Here is a 20,278-nt window from a genome sequence, read left to right on the forward strand (position 1 = left end):
TTGGGGTTATGCTGGGGAGCTTTAAAATGGCGGCAGTAACTCCTGCGCTGGGGAAACCTTTTGCAGAAAACGTATCAACAGGGCACTGATAATAATCGAGGCAATAAAGTTGCATCTTAAAGATGCAAATAAAGATCATTTGCATATGTCTACAGTGGTACCTTGGGTTACATACGCTTCAGGTTACATATGCTTCAGGTTACAGACTCCGCTAACCCAGAAATATTACCTCAGGTTAAGAACTTTGCTTCAGGATGAGAACAGAAATTGTGCTCTGGCGGTGCAGCGGCAGCAAGAGGCCCCATTAGCTAAAGTGGTGCTTCAGGTTAAGTACAGTTTCAGGTTAAGAATGGACCTCTGGAACGAGTTAAGTACTTAACCTGAGGTACCACTGTAGTTACTTTCCGTACTTTGAAGGACCAAGACCCCGAGGTGGTTTTTGCTGTCCCCCTTCCACTTCCTGGGCTGCCTTCTGGTAGGAAATTCTCCTCAGACCCCCTCTGACTTTCCATATTTTGTCAAGGAATTGCCCGCCTGTTTTTGAAGGTATCTCAAAGGCTGGACCCTGAGGTTGTTGGTAAAAGATGGGTGCTGGTGGACTCAGGTCACTGAACACTGATTTCTGCCCTTGCTTTGTGCAACTGTGGAGTGGCTGAATTGTCTGGCCTGCAACACAATTGCGGTACATTTTGACCACTCGTATCTGAGCATGGAAATCTGTATGGCTTCCAATGCAATAGCAATTCTCTTTTTGGATGTCATAGAGTTGTAGAGTTGGAAGGGACTCTGGGGGTCATCTAGTCTAACCCCCTGCAAGGCAGGAATCTCAACTGGATCATACATGACAGATGGCCATCCAACCTCTATTTAAAAACTTCCCAGGAAGGAGAGTCCATCCCCTCTCATGGGAGCCTGTTTTGCTGTTGAACAGCTCTTACTATCAGAAAGCTCTTCCTTTCTTGTAACTTAAATCCATTGGTTTGGGTCCTATCCTCCAGAGCAAGAAAAAAAACCAAGGAGAAGTGTGGGCACTATTTACAGTCGGGGAAGAATCCAAGAGACCCCAGTTCAAATCCCTACTCAGTCATGAAGCTTACTTAGGTGACTTTGAGCCAGTCACTCTTCTCCCAGTCTAATCTACCTCAAAGGGTTGTTGTGAAGATAAAATGCGGCCACAGGGGGGAGAATCGCTCTTGGAGAGAAGGCAGGATAGAGGCAAAATAGAAACACAGAATTGCAGAGTTGGAAGGGACCCTGAGGCTCATCTAGTCCAACCCCATTGCAATGCAGGAATATGAGCTGTCCCAAACAGGGATCGAACCTGCAACCTTGGTGTTACCAGCCCTGCACTCTAACCAGGCTGACATGAATAGCATACTGCAAAACGTCTGTGACTGCAGCTTGGCAGTACAAAGTCTGGGGTGCACAGCATTGGGATGAAATCAGTTAGGAGCATAGGAGCATTATATACTGAGTCAGGCCATTCATTGGTCTATCTAGCTCATTATTGTCTTCACTGACTGGCAGCAATGGCTCTCCAGGGTTTTCAGGCAGGGGACATTCCTGGCTCTGCTTGGAGCTGGTGTCGGGGATCGAACCTGGGACCTTCTGCATGCGAAGCAGATACCCTACCGCTGAGCTATGGCCTTTCCCATGAGGGCGGCTGGAACTTGAACTCTGATGTGGCCCAAACCGTGTTGGGGCAGATGGAAGAGAGGCCCTGCAAGGTATTTCCTTCTAGAAAAGATCTGGGAAGTTTGGCTGTGATCAGAGACTGGCAGCAAAATGAAGTGTGGGCGAGCCTTTCTCGTCCCTTGACTGTTCTCGGTGACAAGCCACAGGAAACCGGCTGGTTCCCAAATGCTGGATTTGAAATGATTGTGCCCTGACAGAGGGTCTCTTTCAAGCTCACCTTGGTCGATTTTGAGGGCAAATATTCTGTGGGCTTTTGTCTGGTCAGCATCCTTGTTCATCACACAGAGATTATGCAACGCTTCAGGCAGCATCCGATAGCTACCTTGGTGCAAAATAAAACAAGTGCCTTTAAAATAAAGTAAGAGTGTAGTCCTCATGGTTTTGGAAAGGAGGTTGACCTAGTCTTTTGTCAAGCCACAGTAGTAGTTCAGTAGCAGTGAATGTTGGACAGCTGAAGAAGTTATATCATTGCCTTTCACTTCAGTTTTGATAATAAGCTTCAGGTCCAAAATACAAATGGCGAATTTCAAATTCAGGGTTGACAGTGAAAAATCTGAATTTCAAAACCTGACAGACCCTTCAGTGTTTGGCTCACAGACCAAAACAAACAAAAACAAAGACAAATGGTTAGCCAATTTCTAGCCAAACCTTCAAATAGTTGCTAAATATTTTCTGTATTTCAATAAATCAAATGCTGCTTTCAACATTTGCCAGTGTAGGAAAGGTAGGCATGGCTTGGTGTTGAGGAATTTGACTGAATTGACAACTGACCTGCAATGGCATATTTGACATTTGACATGCAATGGTGTTCAGTAGTTTGCCGAAAGCTTATGAGGTTTCATATTTGAACTGCTAAAAAGGGCCAAAGTGCTCAGATTTTAGCCTGGGACACCGACATTTCACCTTCAAAACAGGGATGAGAACAGAAATATTGGTTTTAGGTTTTAGGTTTCAGCAGAGGCAAGTCCAGTAGCTGGGCTGCACTGCCCCCTCCTGGATCAATCTGCCATCTCCAGCTCCCTAAGGTGCCGGATTCAATTCCTGTCTGCTGCACTGTGGTCACAACTTCTGATATAAGCACAACTGAGACAGAGGAGGCCGTGGCCCATCAGAGGCAGTGATGCTTTTGCAGCCCCAGAAGGGGAGAGGGCTGTTTTGCTTGGATCCTGCCTGATGGCATCCCAGTGGCTGGCCACTGCGATAACAGGATGCTGCACTAGATGGAGCATTGACCTGGTCCAGTAGGTCCTCTTTTTCTGTGCTTGTGCCATTGTTGTACGTGAGGTCACAGGGCATCAGGCAGCCCTCAGCCTGATTCGGATGTCTGCTTAAAAATAGCTCTCTGGGGTTGCTGAGCAGCCGCAGGCATCCAGGGTGTCCCTCACAATCGGAGGAAACCTTGTAGCCGCTCTTGCATTGTTCTGCTGCAGACACTTGCTTCCGGCGCCTGTGTGGGGAGGAGTTTGGTAGGCCAGGGCCGCCGGCAGCCTCCTCTGTGAGCCCCGGGGGGTGGGGTGGGGCACGTTACTTCAGGCACGAGGGACTCAGGTACCCCCTCCTGTGACAGGGGCTGGGACGTGGGTGGCAGGCGTTTTCCAAACGGTGAGCTAACAAGGGAGCGAAAACAGCTTGAGGGTTTGCACAGAGGAGATGTGCAGGCAGCCAAAGGGAAATCCATCGCCCAGTGGAATGGAAGCGAAGGGGGAACGGAGAGATGTGCCGACAATCTGGATTGCAGATGAATTTGCGAAAGAAAGAGAAATGCAAAGGGAGCCACCGTTTCCCCGTAACCTGTGCATCTGAATGATGTAGAAGGAGAACCCATCTGCAGTTGGAAAGTGGTGCATGCCATTCTCCCATCTCATTCAAGCACAGGTGTCAGCAAACCTTTTCAGCAGGGGGCCAGTCCACTGTCCCTCAGACCTTGTGGGGGGCCGGACTATATTTTGAAAAAAATATGAATAAATTCCTATGCCCCACAAATAACCCAGAGATGCGTTTTAAATAAAAGCACACATTCTGCTCCTTTAAAAACACCAGGCAGGCCCCACAAATAACTCAGTGATGCATTTTAAATAAAAGCACACATTCTACTCCTGTAAAAACACCAGGCAGGCCCCACAAATAACCCAGAGATGCATTTTAAATAAAAGCACACATTCCACTCATGTAAAAAACACGCTGATTCCTGGACCATTCGCGGGTCGGATTTAGAAGGCGATTGGGCTAGATCCTGCCCCCAGGCCTTAGTTTGCCTACCCATGTTCAAGCCTTTAAACCTTGAAATTAACGTGGGGTGGGGAGAAGTAAACGAATCAAAGAGAAACTAATTTGGGCTGATCCTGGCTGGAAATGAATTGGAGAAATCTGGAATGGCTAGGAAGGAGAATGACGCTGGCTTGCTTCTGCTGATACAGTATAGAAGGTCTACATTTGCGTCTATACAGGCAAAAACCCATCATTTTGCAAAAGGTTTTGCCTTTTTGCAGCATCAATCAGGGGAGGGCAAGGTGCCCTTAAAATGTGAGCAGGGAATCAGCTGTGGACTCTGGCTCACATCACCGCTGGCTCACATCATGTTAGCTCTGCTGCCAACATGCCTGCAGGTGATGGATGTTGGAAATCCAAACCCTGCATCAGGGAGATGCCTCTCCTCTTGGTCCTGGAATTAGCCCCCGGCTTGACCTTGCTGTTTCTCTCTCCCCTCCCCCTCTCCCTCTGCCAGGTATGCCACCACGCCGAGTGCCAGCAGCTGAACCACAACAGCCCCCTCCACTTGTGTGAAGCGTGTGACGGACGCTTCCACGGTGCCATGCATTTTGACGGGCACATCCGCTTTGACCTGCCGCCGCAAGGTGAGGGGAAAAGCCCAAGTCACGCGGCTGGGTCAAGGGCAGCTTGGCACGGCCTTCTTTTCACAGGGCTTGTCCGAAGATCCTAGACAGAGGTTGGATGGCCACCTGTCAGGGATTCTTTAGCAGTGATTTCTGTCCATGGAGGCGCAGGTTAATTCTGTGTCCAGGGCGGCTGTCTACCAGCTCCACCTGGTACGCAGACCGAGACCCTACTTCCCCACAGACTGTCTCGCCAGAGTGGTGCATGCTCTAGTTATCTCCCGCTTGGAGTACTGCAATGTGCTCTACCTGGGGCTACCTTTGAAGGTGACTCAGAAACTGCAATTAATCCAGAATGCGGCAGCTAGACTGGGACCACATAACACCATTCCTTCATTGGCTTCCAGTACGTTTCCGAGCACAATTCAAAGTGTTGGTGTTGACCTTTAAAGCCCTAAATGGCCTCAGTCCTGTATACCTGAAGGAGCATCTCCACCCCCATCGTTCATCCCGGACACTGAGATCCAGCACCAAGAGCCTTCTGGCGGTTCCCTCATTGCGAGAAGTGAGGTTACAGGGAACCAGACAGAGGGCCTTCTCGGTAGTGGCACCCACCCTGTGGAATACCCTCCCTTCAGATGTGAAGGAAATAAGCAGCTATCTTATCTTTAAAAGACATCTGAAGGCGGCCCTGTTTAGGGAAGTTTTTAATATTTAATGCTGTATTGTTTTTAACACTTATTATTATTATTATTGATGACCCAGGGGGGGTACCTTCCAACTCTGCAATTCTATGATCTCTTTCCAAACAGCTTAGCTGGTGTGCTCTTCAATGGGTTGCTTCCACACCCCACACAGTGAGGGCTGGATCCTTCATGGGCTATGTCTTCAGTGCTTTTCTCCCTTCCAGGTTCTATCCTGGCCCGGAACGTCTCCACACGGTCGTGCCCACCACGCACCAGCCCTGCCTCAGATGTGGAGGAGGAAGACGAAGGGCTGATTGATGGGAAAGGGTGAGTGGAGGGGAGGGCTGGCCGGCCCAGGAGGTGCTCACATCAGGAGAGCTCCCCTCACTTAGAAAACTAGTGTCTCAGGGAGGAAAGGTCCAGTCTAGCTTTTTCCCTGGTGCACTATTTTATACGTATACATACCACTAGCGATTCATTAAGGGGGGGGGAATAGTAGGGCAATTTACAATTATACAACAAAACAAAACAAATTCCACACCATAAAAATCATACTTAAAAAGTTGAAATCAGAAATCAGCTAACAGTTGTGGAAGGGCGCATTCTCAATTGCTGGACTGAACAAAAACTATTCCAGCAGGTGTTTTAAAAGCTGAAACAGAAGGCGCTTGCAATTTGGGTTCATTTGGCTTTCTTTCTTAGTGTGGGGTGTCTGATGGGGAATTTGTGCCGTTTGAAAATCTACTTTGAACAAAAAACAAAAAACCCTGGTACAATCCACCAGGAGCTGTATTGCACACCCCCACTCGACACGTTGGTCAGCTTGATAGGAATTCTGCAAAGGCGTTTGTAAACCATATGGGAGCCGGTGGGGCAGAACGTTTCCTGCATCAGAGGGGAAAGTTGTGCCTGCCTTCCCTTGCTGTTGTGGGGCAATATGAGGGGGACCTTCTAACTCCTTTCTGTCTGCTGGCTGGTCTGTTTCAGGGACAGGAAGAGCTCAGCCTTGAAGCTGCCAAAGAAGAAGGCTCGCAGGAGGCACACTGATGTAAGGAGGCCACTTGCGCTCATTCCGTGACTGCACCTTGCTTTCACTCTGAAACCCTGGGAATTGGGTCTGGCCTCACCCTGCGCAGGACCCTAGAAGTCACAGAGGCCTCTTTGGATGCCCTGCAGAGGGGTGGGAATGTGCCCTGGTGGTCCTCCTCCATGCGCTAAGAAATTGGGGTGGGACAGAGGCCTGGTGACTGTTTTGAATTCTGGCCGACATGCTCCTGCATTTCTCCCGCAGGACCCTAGCAAGGAATGCTTCACCTTGAAGTTTGATCTGAACGTGGACATTGAGACAGAGATCGTGCCAGCCATGAAGAAGAAGTCCCTGGGGTAAGGAGGGCAGAGAGCAGCTTGGTCTGGGGTGCCAGCTGGGCGGGGGCTTCACTCGTGTTTGGGAGCCCAGGAAAGCACAAGGTGGGATTCTGTGGGTCCAAGACCTCACCTGGAAGCAGCTCCAGCAATCCTGAGCTCATCAGTTCAGTTCAGGATCCTAACCTGCTCCCAACACCTGATGTTCAGAGGGCAAAGGTCTGGCTAGTTCTGCTGCTGAAGTTCTGACCACTCTGATGTGCAGCTCCTGCTTGGAAATGGGTGTGGGAAAACAAAGGTAGGTTAGGCTGAGAGTGAGTAACTGGCCCCAAGGTCACACCTATCTGAACAGGAAGGTCTTTGTAGCCTGTCAGCAGAAGGATAACAAGGAGGGAGCCAGTCAGGAGGGAATCCCACAATTTAGGAGCCACCACAAAAAAGGCACTTTCTCATCTCACTGCCGGCCGTGTCTCTAGTATTGATGGGACCAAGAGAAGGTTCTGACCCGATAATCTTAGCACCCAGGCAGGTTTGCAATGGGAGCTACGGCCTTCCAGGCATTCTGAGCCCAAGCTAGTTCCAACACATCGATTAACTGGCAGCGCCACTTACTGGTTCTCTCTCTTTTCTTTTAAAACCCAGTGAAGTGCTGCTGCCGGTTTTTGAGAGGAAGGGAATCGACCTGTCTAAAGTGGACATTTACCTGGACCAGTCCAACACCCCCCTCTCACTCAACTTCGAGGCCTACCGGTTTGGAGGACATTACCTTCGTGTGAAAGGTAGGCTGCTGCGTGTCTCTCCTGAGGCTGATGGGAGATGTTGTCCAACCCATTCAGAGGGCTCCAGGTTGGAAAAGCCTCTTTGGCAATATGAGAGGGACCATTCTGTCCAGAACTGCCCTCCAGACCTGTCCCATGGCCTCCTCTTCTGCATTGCAGCCAAACCTGGGGATGAACTCAAAGTGGAGCAGGCGGTGAAGGACTTCAAGTCGCTGAGTTTGCCTATCCTCCGTCCTGCGGGCACTGGCCCGTCCTTCCCCAGCACCCCCTCTCTCGACCGCCTGGAGCAGTTGTCGCTTCGGAGGGAGAGTACCGACATCCTGGTGAGTAGGGGAAAAGGGATGGGGTGGACAGGACTAGGGACCCTGCCCTTGAGATCGGGGAAGCCTGTGGGTCTGCAACATGCGCTGCTCCATCTCATAATGTTTGTGCTAAGGCAAAAACCCGAGCAATATAAAACCAAGCAGGGTTTCTTGTTCATTTGTCAGCAAGAATTTGTTTATCAATAGCAATGCAGAGTCAAAAGTGCAAACAAGATAACCTGCAGCCTTATAACAGTATATATTTACAGTAGATAATTGAGCAAGTCAAATGAATTTGGATATGCCAAAGATATTGAAAAATAAAATTTAAGGAACTGCAGAAAGAAGGGGAAGGAAGTCAGATTTTGAAATGCGAAATGGATGGTAGAACTAATGAAATGTATAAATTTGAAAAGTATAAATAAAAAACTAAAAAAAGGTGCAAACAAGAAGAACATCAGTTGAAATCAATGAAACATAGGAGCGATGCCAAGGATGTAAATAATCAAAAGCAGGGAACTCATTAAAGAAAAAAAAGATAGTTAAGCACATCATGAAAGCCACACCAAACAATTGATTTCTTATGAATCTATACACATATGCCTAGATGCAAATTTAGAAATAAGCTCACTATAATTTAAGTAGAAATGCAATCCATCTCCCTGTTGCAGGGAAGACTGTGGCTCTGTGATCTGTGTGCTGCCTGCTGCCCCAGGTACAGCAAAGGCACCTGTCTGTACCCAGCAGGGAGTTCCCCAAAGTGATTTCTGACAAATGGACATTTTGGTTTTATGATAGTCTGGAAACTGACCCTGGGCAGGAGTAATGGTCTTGCACTGCCACCCTCCCAACAGGGCAGTAGGGGGGCAGCAGTGTGGTTAGGCCTTTTCGGGTGCATTCCAGTAGCTAGTCTGGTGCTCTGGCCAGTGCACCCCCCAAAAAAAAAATCTGGTAAGCACCATTGCAGGGCTGGAGGTGCAACACCATTCCCATGGGCCAGAGGCTGCTCTTGACCCTGGGATCATTCTCAGTGATGGAGGGCAGTCTGCAAATCGCGATACCAAGTGAAGAAGTAGCAAGCGGTGCCTGGCTTCGCTACTGCTGTCCAGGTCCTGTTTTCAGCCTTCCCATGCTTCTTCTCACTTCCTTTGGCAGCCTGATGCTGCTGAGATTTTCCTGCGGCACATGTGTGTTTGTGTTGACGGCACAGCACAGCAGAGGGGCGGTCCGGCTTGTGTCAGGAGGAGACGAATTGTTTGCCATCCATGCCCAGATGTGGCTGTGAGTGTGTCAGGGATGCCTGGGCGAGGAGGCATGCCATCCTCTCGTGCATGTCTGAGCTTTTGTCTGTTTTGCACAAGAGAGTTGTGTGTCACTCGGCGTGACAAATTGCCTTCCGTGCCTCATGCGGCGTTGGAGCAAGACTCTAGGCGTGGCTCTGCTCTGGGGGCGGAGTGGATGGATCTGTCAAAATGGATATATTTATGCAAGCCGTTTCCCCTAACGTAATGCATTTCTGTATGCTTCTTTCCAACATACCTGCTCCTGACACATAATATGCGTCATCTGGAGCGGCATGAAATTTGGAGAAGTGCAAATTTCAAAGGGTGGCTGTGTTTTGCTTTGAGTAGCGCTTCAGGAAGTGTCGATTGCGGAGGGTCGCCTTCAAATGTCAGTCGAGCTGAACTTTCCCAGTATGTTTCTGGGGTGCCTCAGTGCGCATGTGGAGGGACTTGGCTGATTCACCCCCTTGCTGTGGTTCCTGTATTCGTTAGGACCTAAGAAGAGCCTGCTGGATCAGGCCAATGATCCATCTTGCCTAGCACCCTGTTTTCACAGTGGCCAACCAGATGTCTCTGCTGGGAAGCCTGCAATCAGGATTTGAGCTCAACCAGCACTCTTCCTTTCCTATGGCTTCCAGAAACTGGTATTCGGAAGCATTTCTGGCTCCGACTGCGAAGGCACAGCTTATCAATCATGGCTAGTTGCCATCAATAGCCTCCACCCCCTTCCCACTTCCTCAGTAGCTTTTCCCCTTATAATTTGGTTGCAATTAGTTAATTCACCCTCATTGTAACCTGTCTGCTTTGTGGCAGTCCAAACCACCCCATTCCCATCAATGGTCCCTCTTAGGTTCTCATCCAGCAACGTCTGGGTGGAAATATTAAAGCTAGGCTTCCCTAAATGGCTGCATCATCCCATATCCACTTGTCTGTTGCTTGCTTGGTGTCTGAGAGCGGGGTCCTCCTTCACATCCCATCATTGGCAGAAGACAGTGGTGTAACGTGGGTTGCCAGCGCCCAGGGCCATGCGGAGGGTGGTGGTGGTGGGAGGGAGGGAGGGACAGAGTCCACATGTGTATTCAACTATATCACCCATGGAGATAAGAAAAGAAGAACCATTCTGTTATCTGGAGAGGTCACTTCCTGGTTCACATGGAGAAGCGGTTTTTAGTAATGGAAGTTCACAGCTGTATTGAGGCAGCACCGGGTATTCAAATTTTGCACCCCTAACAAATTTTGTGCCAGTGGCAACTGCCCCTGTGCCCCCCCACTCTACGCCACTGGCAGAGGATGTGAGCCAGAGGAGGGGGCTTCTCTGGTCACTCAGCATCCCTCCTGGCTTGCTGTGGTGGCTGGTACCAGGGACGGAGCGACAGGTGTGTGATAGGGGCACTCTACCCTGGGTGCCACCACTAAGGAGGGTGACAGATCCTGGGCGGCACTCACCATGGGGCCTGTAGTGCGCCCGACCCACGCGTCTCTCCTGGGAGTGACGTGGTGGCTCGGGCACGCTCAGGCTCTGCTGCTGAAAAGGTCCACCTGCTCCCCCCCCCAGCTGTAGGGCAGCTGAGGGGGAGGAGCTGGGCAGACTTCTCGGAGCCCCGCAGGTGGCTGGCCCAGCCCCCGTGCTCTTATGGCCCCGCCCCTGCTGGTCCCGTGTTCTGCTGGTCCCTCCCCCTGCTCTGCCCAGGCACCCAGTCGGCTTGCTCCGCCACTGGCTGGTACCCTTTCCAGCAAGCAAGGCAGAGGGCAGGGAGAGATCCACAGTATGTGCAGACGGGTCTAATGGCAGGCAGAACTGCAGAAGAGCTTAGCGCAAGTGTTGGGTATGTGCGCAGGGTGTTTACTTGCAACAGCAGGTAGCCAAGGCAGGCAACTGTCCCTTAATGAGTGCTAATGGGATCAGAGCCTTTGCTACGCAGGGAGCTCACCAGGCTCCAGATTATCACGTCATGCGGCTGATCTTGATTAGATTTTAAGGCAGCAGAGACACCTTGTGTCTCAAACCCTGCGCCCAGGCGCCACCAGAGCCCCAGATGGGTGCAGCGTTTGCTACCTGAAGCCTAGATTTGCCCCATCCTATATTAAATGGTGAGGTGGTGTGCTCTGGTTTAAAACAAGCAAACAGACAAACAAACAAACCAGGAAAAATGTCCCCCAACAGGAAAGGACTGAAGATCCTTCTCTCACCACCCAAACCGCATTGCTTCTAAGTCTATCCATAGGTTTGATTTATTTATTTATTCGAGTTATATCCCACTTTTTTCTCCAAGGGCACACATTGTTCAGCCCTCCTTACTGAATCTCCACAACAACCCTGTGAGGTAGGTTGGGCTGAGAGGCAATGAGTTGCCCAATATCACCTACTGAGCTTCCTGGCCGAGTGGGGATTTGAACCCTGGTCTCCCAGGTCCAAGTCTGACACTCTAGGCACTACACCAAACTGGCTGTATATCCTTTCTGCTCTCTCTCTCTCCCCCTTACATCCTTCTACTCTGCAGCCACCCAAGGAGGCTCAGGGGGAAAAAAGAATAACAATTAAAAAATACAGTTATATCCTGCCATAAAACCAGCTTAAAAATTAACAGTGAAAAGAAAACAGAGATGGCAGATAGCCATTCTCAAAACTGACTCCTTGGCAGTCCTGGGAAAGGGAAGACTTGAGTGTGAACCATAGCTGGGGAAGAATTTGTGCCCCCTCCTCATTGCCCCTTTTGTTGTAAAGATCAGCCCTCCAACGTTACAGGAAACGAGGCAGGTGCACATTAAAATAAACGGTTCTGTCCCAAACCCATCCTGTGCTTGCTGGTCATCTTCAACTATCTGAAGGCTTGTCACACAGAAGATGGAGTTTTCACTCGCTCCAGAGGGGAGGAACTGAACCAATGGATTCAAATGGCAAGGAAAGAGATTCTGACAAAATGTTAGGAGAAGCTTTCTGAGGGTAAGAGCAATTTGAGAGTGCCACGGGCGACCTCAGGAAGTTCACTGGAAATGAGACGTTTGCTGCCTACCTGCCAAGGATCCTTTAGCTGCAATTCCTGTACCCCAAGAGGTCTCCTGCCAACCTAGCAGTTTGAAAGCACGTCAAAGTGCAAGTGGATAAATAGGTACCACTCTGGCGGGAAAGTAAACAGTGTTTCTGTGCGCTGCTCTGGTTTGCCAGAAGTGGCTTAGTCATGCTGGCCACATGACCCGGAAGCTGTACGCCGGCTCCCTCGGCCAATAAAGCAAGATGAGCGCCGCAACCCCAGAGTCGGTCACGACTGGACCTTTACCTTTACCCCAAGAGGTTCCTTCCAGCTCTATGGTTCTGTGATTCTATGGTTCTACCTCCTTTCTTGCCTGCTGCTCCAGTGTCCAGAAATAAAATATTGAGAGCCATCTGTGCCACAGCATCGGTAGGCCATAAAGTAATCTATTAATGAGAAGAAACTTCAACCCTGTGATAACATTCTGAATAATGTTTCCTTACGCCACCTCATTTTGTGTAAGTTGCTCTTTGGTTAGGGCTGCAAATTTGCATGCTGGTTCGGCTCTGACTTCCGAGTGTGTTACTCGGAAGTCTATACCTTTCCCAAATCTTACCTGCTTGGCCCAAGCGGGAAAAACCCAACAGGCCAATGCTTGTGTGGCTCTTGCTTTGTAGGAGATTACTCAAAGCTGGTGGGAGATGTGTGTTGCATTTCTGCAATAGCCATTTTTGTGTGTTGCATTTCTGCAATAGCCATCTGTTACGGAAAATCTAGGTGCGAGGCTGCTCAGTCACCTAGGTAGTCGGGCAGAGCCCGCGGGTCCCTGCAGAATAAAGGAAGGAGTCCAGCCACCACCAACAGGAGCAAATAGCTGTAGACCATAGTTTATTTTGCAACAGGTTCAAAGAGGAATTTTGAACCCCGAGGATGGGGTGACAAGGACTTTTAAAAGTTTCTATCTTATCCCAGCATACAGTTCATTAAGCATCATCACTACATCATTGCTACATCAGAAAAGGGGAGGGTTGTACATGATTAACCTAGGAGGAATGTGTTGGGGCAACAGGGGGATACAGGATATGTATTGGGAAATAGATTCTGAGCACCTATTACAAAGGGACAATAAAACTTTGGTTTGCATAGTCTGCCACCTGGGCAAGTCCAGAGGCCAGCCATGATGACTGTTCTCTGCCTCCACAGTTGGAGGCAGCAATGCTTGTGAATACCAGTTGCTGGAAACAGAACAGGTGTGTGGAGAAGGCTCCTGTGTTCGGATCCTGCTTGTGGGTTCCCCATGGAAGCAACTGGTTGGCTGCTGTGAGAACAGGATGCGGGACTAAGATGGGCCAGTGGCATGATCCATCTGGTTCTTCTTATGTTCTTATAAATAATAATGATAATAAGCAGGACCCAAACACAAGAGCAACCTTCCCTTTTGTGGCTTCTGGCAAATGCCATTCAGAAGCATACAGGAACCAGGTCCCCCACTGTTGGGGCAAAAGTACCTTCAGTAATATCTCCCTATATACATAAAAATGTAAGGCTGTCATCACCCAGTTCCCATTGGAGGATTTATAGTGCCTCAGCAGAATCCTGGATTTGTATGAATCCGTGGCAGAGGAGGCGTTTGAGTGTCACAGTGGCCAACCAGGTGTCCTGTTGGGAAGCCCACAGGAAACACCCATACCATCCAACATTTCTCCAATGAAAACAGGGACATCCTATTCAATAATAATAATAATAATAATAATAATAATAATAACAACAACAACAATAATGTTATTTTTTAGACCCTCCCCATCTGATTGGGTTGCCCCAGCCAATCTTATGTCATTTCTCCTCTGCTTGGCTGTAGTCAGAAGAATGATGAAGGAATGGGGAGGAAGCACAAGGTCTGCATTCTCACTGTGTGTACCTTTGAGTACCAGAAGCTAAGAGGGTTTGTGTGTGTGTGTGTGCATTTGTGTGTATGTGTTTTGCAGCAGGCAACAATAGTCTTCCTAGATGCCTGCCTGTGGGCTTCCTGGGGACACCTTTTCTGGCTGTCCACTGTTGGAAACTGGATGCTGTGCTGGAAGGATCTTCTTAGCCTTGATTTTGCCGGACGCTGTTTGTGCATCTGTTTTATCTCATTAAGACACATCTGTACCGCTTAATCATTTGCATTGCTAAGCAGTGTACATAAAGAAACAGGAACTGGGATGTTAAAACAGTAACAACAATAAAAAACCTATCATAAATCCAAACATAACCTTGGAATGTCTGCTGGAGCAAGAAAGGCTTAGCCATGTGTCTGAAGTTATGCTATGTTTGAGTTAAAGGTATTCTATTGTTTAACTTGACAAACAAACAAACAAATCAGGATTATAAGAACGTAGGATTTAGGGTATTGGAGCACCTTCCCTAAGGCAATGCCACTAAAGTGTTGGGCACTTTTGAGTGAGCATAGGGAAAACTGAGAACAAGTGAGCTCTGCAACAAAATGTTGCAGTGCTCACTCCGCTCTCCGGCTTGTGCTTTTGTTCAGGGTTCTGGCCTGCCAGCCAGCCAGCCAGCTGTATCCTACAAACTGTCAAGAGACTCAGTCGGGACACTATCTTTCTCTCCCCCCTTTTTTTGTTTATTTTACCTTTCCAACTGATGTTCAATACTCTGTGACTTCTAAGGACTCTCAATCCTCATAGGGCTGCTTTTTCGGGGTGGGGTGTATACCCCCTTAGGCTTCTTATTTATTTTTTGCTACTTCTGCAAACCTGGGAATTCTGAGGTAGACTGCCTCTGAACACAGACGTTCCATCTAGCTATCATGTCTAGTAGCCATCATTCAAGGTTTTTGCAGAGCAGCTTGTGGCTGCTTCTTGCACTCTGAACCCCATCCAGCCACCCCGCCCTGCCAGCTGTCTGTTGGGCTGGCCCGGCCCCTATAGCTCCTTCCCTGATCTTTGGATTCCTGCGTGCGGCTGTAGCAAGCTGCCTGTCAGCCTGCCTCGGAGGTGAGCTTGGAAACCTCACCCCTATCCAGCCTCTCAAGTAGGATGCGGTTTCTCCCCATGGCCAGCTGGACTTGGAAACCTTTGGAGCCGATCTGCTGCCAGCTTTGGCCTCTGTGCTGGGCTTGAAGAGCTGGAACTGATCTCAGGGGGAAAGGGCTCCTTCGGTCCCTCACCCCATCCTCTCTCGGCCTGACATGGTTTGGAGGCAGCAACAGCCTCGCAGCCTCGCCTTGTGGACATGCTGAGCCCCAGATGGACCACATGGAATGTCCCCACTCATCTCAGCCCACCTAGGACCTCCCATCTTATCCGCTTCTTCCGTTTCCCTGACGAGCCCCCTGGCAGAGAGCCGCAGAGAGACAGCCAGCCAGCTGTGGCCCCAGGATTTGTTGCCTCCAGGATCAAGATATATAATTCTCAGCTGGCTGATTCTGCAGTTTGTCAAGAGGCGGTGAGGTCTGGAGGGGCCCCAGGCGTCAAGGAGGAAGAGTGCCCTGGCTTGCAAGCACACTCCCTGAAAAGACAGCGAAGGGGTCCAACCGAACCTGGGGATGGGCCTGGCACTGGAGAGAAACGGCGGCCGAGTGTGAGTTATCTTGTTCTGGGCAGAGAGGAGGGATCTCAAGGGAACAGCTGGAAATGAGAGAGCAGGACGGGTGGTTATGAAAGGAACAGGGCAGCTGATTCTCAAGTGGAGGATGTGGACAGAGAAAAGTTTTCTCTCCCTCTCTCAACACTAGCACCTGTGCAGCCTAATGTTGGGCACAATTATTTGTATGGTGAATGCTTAAAACTATGGAAGGAGGCAGGAATTGCCACCAGCTAAGATGGTTTGTTGGGATGCGGGTGGCGCTGTGGGTTAAAGCATAGAGCCTAGGGCTTGCTGATCAGAAGGTTGGTGCTTCGAATCCCCACGACGGGGTGAGCTCCCATTGCTCGGACCCAGCTCCTGCCAACCTAGCAGTTTGAAAACACGTCAAAGTGCAAGTAGATAAATAGGTACCACTCTGGCGGGAAGGTAAACGGTGTTTCCGTGTGCTGCTCTGGTTCGCCAGAAGTGGCTTAGTCATGCTGGCCACGTGACCCGGAAGCTGTTCGCCGGCTCCCTCGGCCAATAAAGCGAGATGAGCACTGCAACCCCAGACTCATCCGCGACTGGACCTAATGGTCAGGGGTCCCTTTACCTTTAAGATGGCTTTAAAAGAGGATTGGACAAATACATGGAGGAGAAGGCTGTCGAAGGCTGTTTGCCAGCTGCTGGAAGCAGCAGGAGGGGAGAGCGTGTTCTTGTGCTTGCAGGTTCCCCACAGCCACCTGGTTGGCTGTTGCAAGAAGAAGATGCTGGGCTCAATGAGCCTCCTTTGTCCTGTTCCTGCAGGCTTTTCTTATGTTCTTAGTGGTGCTGGCAGCTCCTCTGATAGGATGGGCGACTGTCATTTTCATATTTCCCATAGTTCATTAATCTTCTTCCTCCTCTTCATGCGCATGCACCTCAAAAATGGATCCTCTATGCCTATACAAAGAGGAGCTTTTGGATCTCAGGGTTGTTTTGAAATTTCAAGAGTTAGATACCATGCAGCGGATTTGGGCTCCAGCTGGAGCCAGTCACTAGCCAGTCTACCCTGAGCACTAGAAATTTCATCAATACCAGGAATCCACTGTGGCAGGAAGATCTTTGCAAGCTGGCAGGAGTGCGGACCTTTGACCGCCAGTTTCGATTATTTCTTGCTATTCGGGGAAACAAGGGGGGAAACCAGGTTGACTTTCCTGGCCTCTTCTTCTTCCCTTTGTTATATAATGGCCTTGGGCAGCAGCCAATTTCTGGGGTGGTGGGGGGAGCGAAGGAGATCCTTCCTCTTTCCTCTTATCCTGGGTGGACTAATTTGTTCTTTGCACTTTCAGTTTCTTTAAGGGTAAACATACAGAGCATTCAAACTTTGTACTGTGTGTGTGTAAGCTTCATACGAAATGTGTATATTCTCTGCGCATAATACTTATATGCACGCTTCATTGTAATCCTTGCAAGAACCCTGTAAGGCTTTTCATTATTTTGTTTATCATTAAGGTTTATCTCCTTTTGGGATAAAGATTGACAACTTAATACAGTCATACCTCAGGTTACAGATGCTTAAGGTTGCCTGTTTTGGGGTTGCACACCGTGCCGAACCCAGAAGTACTGGAATGGGTTATGTCCAGGTTTCGGCACTCGTGCATGCACAGAAACACTAAATCACGCTTTGCACATGTGCAGAAGCACCGAATCGCGACCCACGCGTTCGCAGACACGGCGCTGCGGGTTGCGAATGCTGCAGGTTGCAAAAGTGTCTCCCACACGGATCACGTTTGCAACCCGAGCGTCCACTGTAATAAAACAATATGTGAAATTGTCAGCCCCAAACGACTTGGCCAAATTCATGGAGGAGAAGGGCTATCAACTGCTACCATCCCAAGGGCTATGCTCTGCCTCCACAGTCAGAGACAACAGTGCTTCTGAATGCAAGTTGCTGGAGCCTACTAGAATAGCATGAGACTCTTAATCTCAGGACCATGAGTTCAAGCCCCACATTGGGGGAAAGAAGGAGAAAATAATAATAATAATAATAATAATAATAATAATAATAATAATAATAATAATTCTATTTATACCCCGCCCATCTGGCTGGGTTTCCCCAGCCACTCTGGGTGGTTATTTCTGCACTGCTAGATGACCCCCAGGGTCCCTTCCAACTCAACAGTTCTTTGATTCTGTGAAGCCACAGAAGGAATCCAGCTCTTCTGCCTGCTTAGGGAGTTCCCAGAAGAGGTATCTGGTTGGCTGTTGTGAGTACAGGACGCCTTTCACCAGATCCAGCGAGCTCTCCTTATGTCCCTAAGCTGAATTGCTTTTGTAAAAGAAAGAAAAGTGAGGAATAACAAACTTAACTAAGAATAATAATGGGGCAGCCATGCCCATTAGTTTCAGTGCATCTGCTCTGAGTATAATTCACATGAACCGCCTGTCGTGCATCTCTTGAATGAGCTCAAAGCACCCGGATCCCATGTTTGCCTTTGCATCCAAACTGCTCTGCTTCTGAGCACTGGAGGCGGCTTCACAGGGGAATGGGGGGGTCCCCGTATGGGGAAAACAGCCCTCCCACCCCCACAGGGCCTGGAACAAAGAGAGGAGAGGGGCTGTGGGGGGACCGGCTGGGAAAGGCCTCCAGCCTTGGAGGTGCATTGTCTCCCTGTCAGCTGCCGGGCTCAGCTGGCCCTGAGGGCAGGCACCCTGTCACCCGGGGTGAGCTGCATCGCGCAGTAAGGTGACCTTGGGGATCCAGTTGTTTGTCCCAGCTGCTCCGTGGGCCCGGAGGAGGGAGAGTGTGCTGGAGCCTCTCTCCTCCTCCTCCTCCCTATTGAGGCACTGGGGGGGGGAACGGTGCCACCCCCTACAGGTCTGTAGAACTGCTGCTGCAAAGGCTGCAGCGGCTTGGAGATGAGCAGTGTTGGGTCTCTGCCTGCTGGACGCCTTTGAGCTGCAAGGACCTGATCCCAGGTGTTTGTGCTGCACCCTTGGGGTAAGGCTTGGCATTCTCTTTCTTTTTCTCTCTCTTCCCATCCCCACCGCAACCCCTGGCGCTATGCTTCTCCCTGCACCCAAACTGGCCTGATCCATTTCAGGGGAGGAATGAGGATGGAGGCAGAGAGACCTTCCCAGAGACAGGTGAGGCAGGAAACTTGGGGATGGAGGCCACCTGTCTGGTGTGACAACCCACGTTCATGGGGGCTCTTCCCAGGGAGTTCTCGGTGGCGAAGGGGAAGACCATTACTGGAACATTTTCCTTGAGGTTCTCTGGTTTTCAGTCTGGTTGTTTTGAGGTTTTGCTGCTTTCGTCTCTGCTGAGGGGCCTGCCTCAGCAGCTGCCTTCTCTGCTCTCGACATTTTGCCGCTCTGTTGCTTTGATTGCCACACATCGATGTTTCTCCCGCCCGATGTCAGCCGCAGCCCAATAAATGTGACCAAATAAATGTGGCGCTCTTCAAGATGCCACGCGACTCAGCGGTCTTTGCCTCCGTTGGCGTTTGTTTCCTGTTGTATTGATTTTGTTGCAAAATCAACACAGCACACTTTTTTTTGGGATGCCAGAGGACTATGTTTAACATTTCAAATGAAAGATCTGGCATTAGCATATGCGATGCTTACACGTTGTCCAAAAAGATGGTACCTATTTGCATAACGTTTGGTGTATGCTAGTACAGTTGTTCCGAAAGTGGGTGGTACCACCCCCTGGGGGGCACCTAAAGGTAAAGGTAAAGGGACCCCTGACCATTAGGTCCAGTCGTGACTGACTCTGGGGTTGCGGCGCTCATCTCGTTTTATTGGCTGAGGGAGCTGGCATTTGTCTGCAGACAGCTTCCGGGTCATGTGGCCAGCATGACTAAGCCGCTTCTGGTGAACCAGAACAGCGCACAGAAATGCCGTTTACCTTCCCCCCGGAGTGGTACCTATTTATCTACTTGCACTTTGATGGGCTTTTGAACTGCTAGGTTGGCAGGAGCAGGGACCGAGCAACGGGAGCTCACCCCGTTGTGGGGATTCGAACCGCCAACCTTCTGGTTGGCAAGCCCTAGGCTCTGTGGTTTAGACCACAGCGCCACCCGTGTCCCTTCTGGGGGGCAGCTAGGGGGCACCAAAAGGCAAGGGCAGCAGGGGGGCACTGGAGGTGTAAATGACCATCAGACTTTGAAAAGCGGGACTCACTGGATCCAGTTCATCAGTCTTGTAGAATTAACTAAACTAAGCAGTTTTAATGGGATTTTGAATAAATGTGCAGTTGCTGCTACTTTGCGTTTTATTATTATCGTCCTTCTGCTATGACTCCTATGCATTATTCAGAATGCAAACTGCCATTCTGAAAAATGCTTCTTATAGGGTAGATATAAATGCATAGGTACGTATAGATGCAAATTTAGAAATGGTTACTGTGATTTAAATAGAAGAGCAATCCGTCTCACTCTTAGAAGGAAGACGATGACCGTGTGCCTCAGTTATCCATGCCCTGGTGACATCCAGGCTGGATTATTGTAATGTGCTCTGCGTGGGGCTGCCTTTGAGGACGACTCAGAAACATCAGGAGGAGCAGAATATGGCTGCCGGGTAATTGGTTGAGCCCAGCAGGTTGGAATCTAAGTGAGACTATTCCAATTGCACAGGACCCAGTTTACAGTGTTGGTGATGACCTTTCATGACCTGAATGCGGGGCAGGGAACTGGGTTACTTGAACCTCTGCTTGCACATCCAACCTGCCTGCAACTTCCGATCTTTTCCATAGATGATGCTTAGCTACCCATCTGAAAAGGCAGATAGGTTGAAGGGCACAGGAAACAGGGCC

General features: G+C 49.6%; 1 protein-coding gene across 8 annotated transcripts in view; it reads left to right on the plus strand.

Moving 5' to 3' along the window:
* PLEKHG5 (pleckstrin homology and RhoGEF domain containing G5) overlaps window positions 1-20,278 on the plus strand; it is a gene marked incomplete at its 3' end in the record, with an annotated part of 97,662 nt that overhangs the window by 54,761 nt on the left and 22,623 nt on the right. For 7 of the 8 annotated variants that reach the window (XM_081923489.1, XM_081923488.1, XM_081923487.1 and 4 more), the window contains 6 exons: window positions 4,421-4,550; window positions 5,440-5,542; window positions 6,203-6,263; window positions 6,507-6,598; window positions 7,220-7,356; window positions 7,516-7,679. In XM_081923489.1, the coding sequence (XP_081779615.1) occupies window positions 4,421-4,550; window positions 5,440-5,542; window positions 6,203-6,263; window positions 6,507-6,598; window positions 7,220-7,356; window positions 7,516-7,679 (687 nt within the window). Of the gene's footprint in view, window positions 1-4,420; window positions 4,551-5,439; window positions 5,543-6,202; window positions 6,264-6,506; window positions 6,599-7,219; window positions 7,357-7,515; window positions 7,680-14,926; window positions 15,496-20,278 lie in introns of those variants that run through there. The other variant, XM_081923493.1, reaches the window with a different exon arrangement.

The sequence above is a fragment of the Podarcis melisellensis genome (assembly GCF_964234715.1).
Source record: "Podarcis melisellensis genome assembly, chromosome: 8".
NCBI lineage: Eukaryota > Metazoa > Chordata > Lepidosauria > Squamata > Lacertidae > Podarcis > Podarcis melisellensis.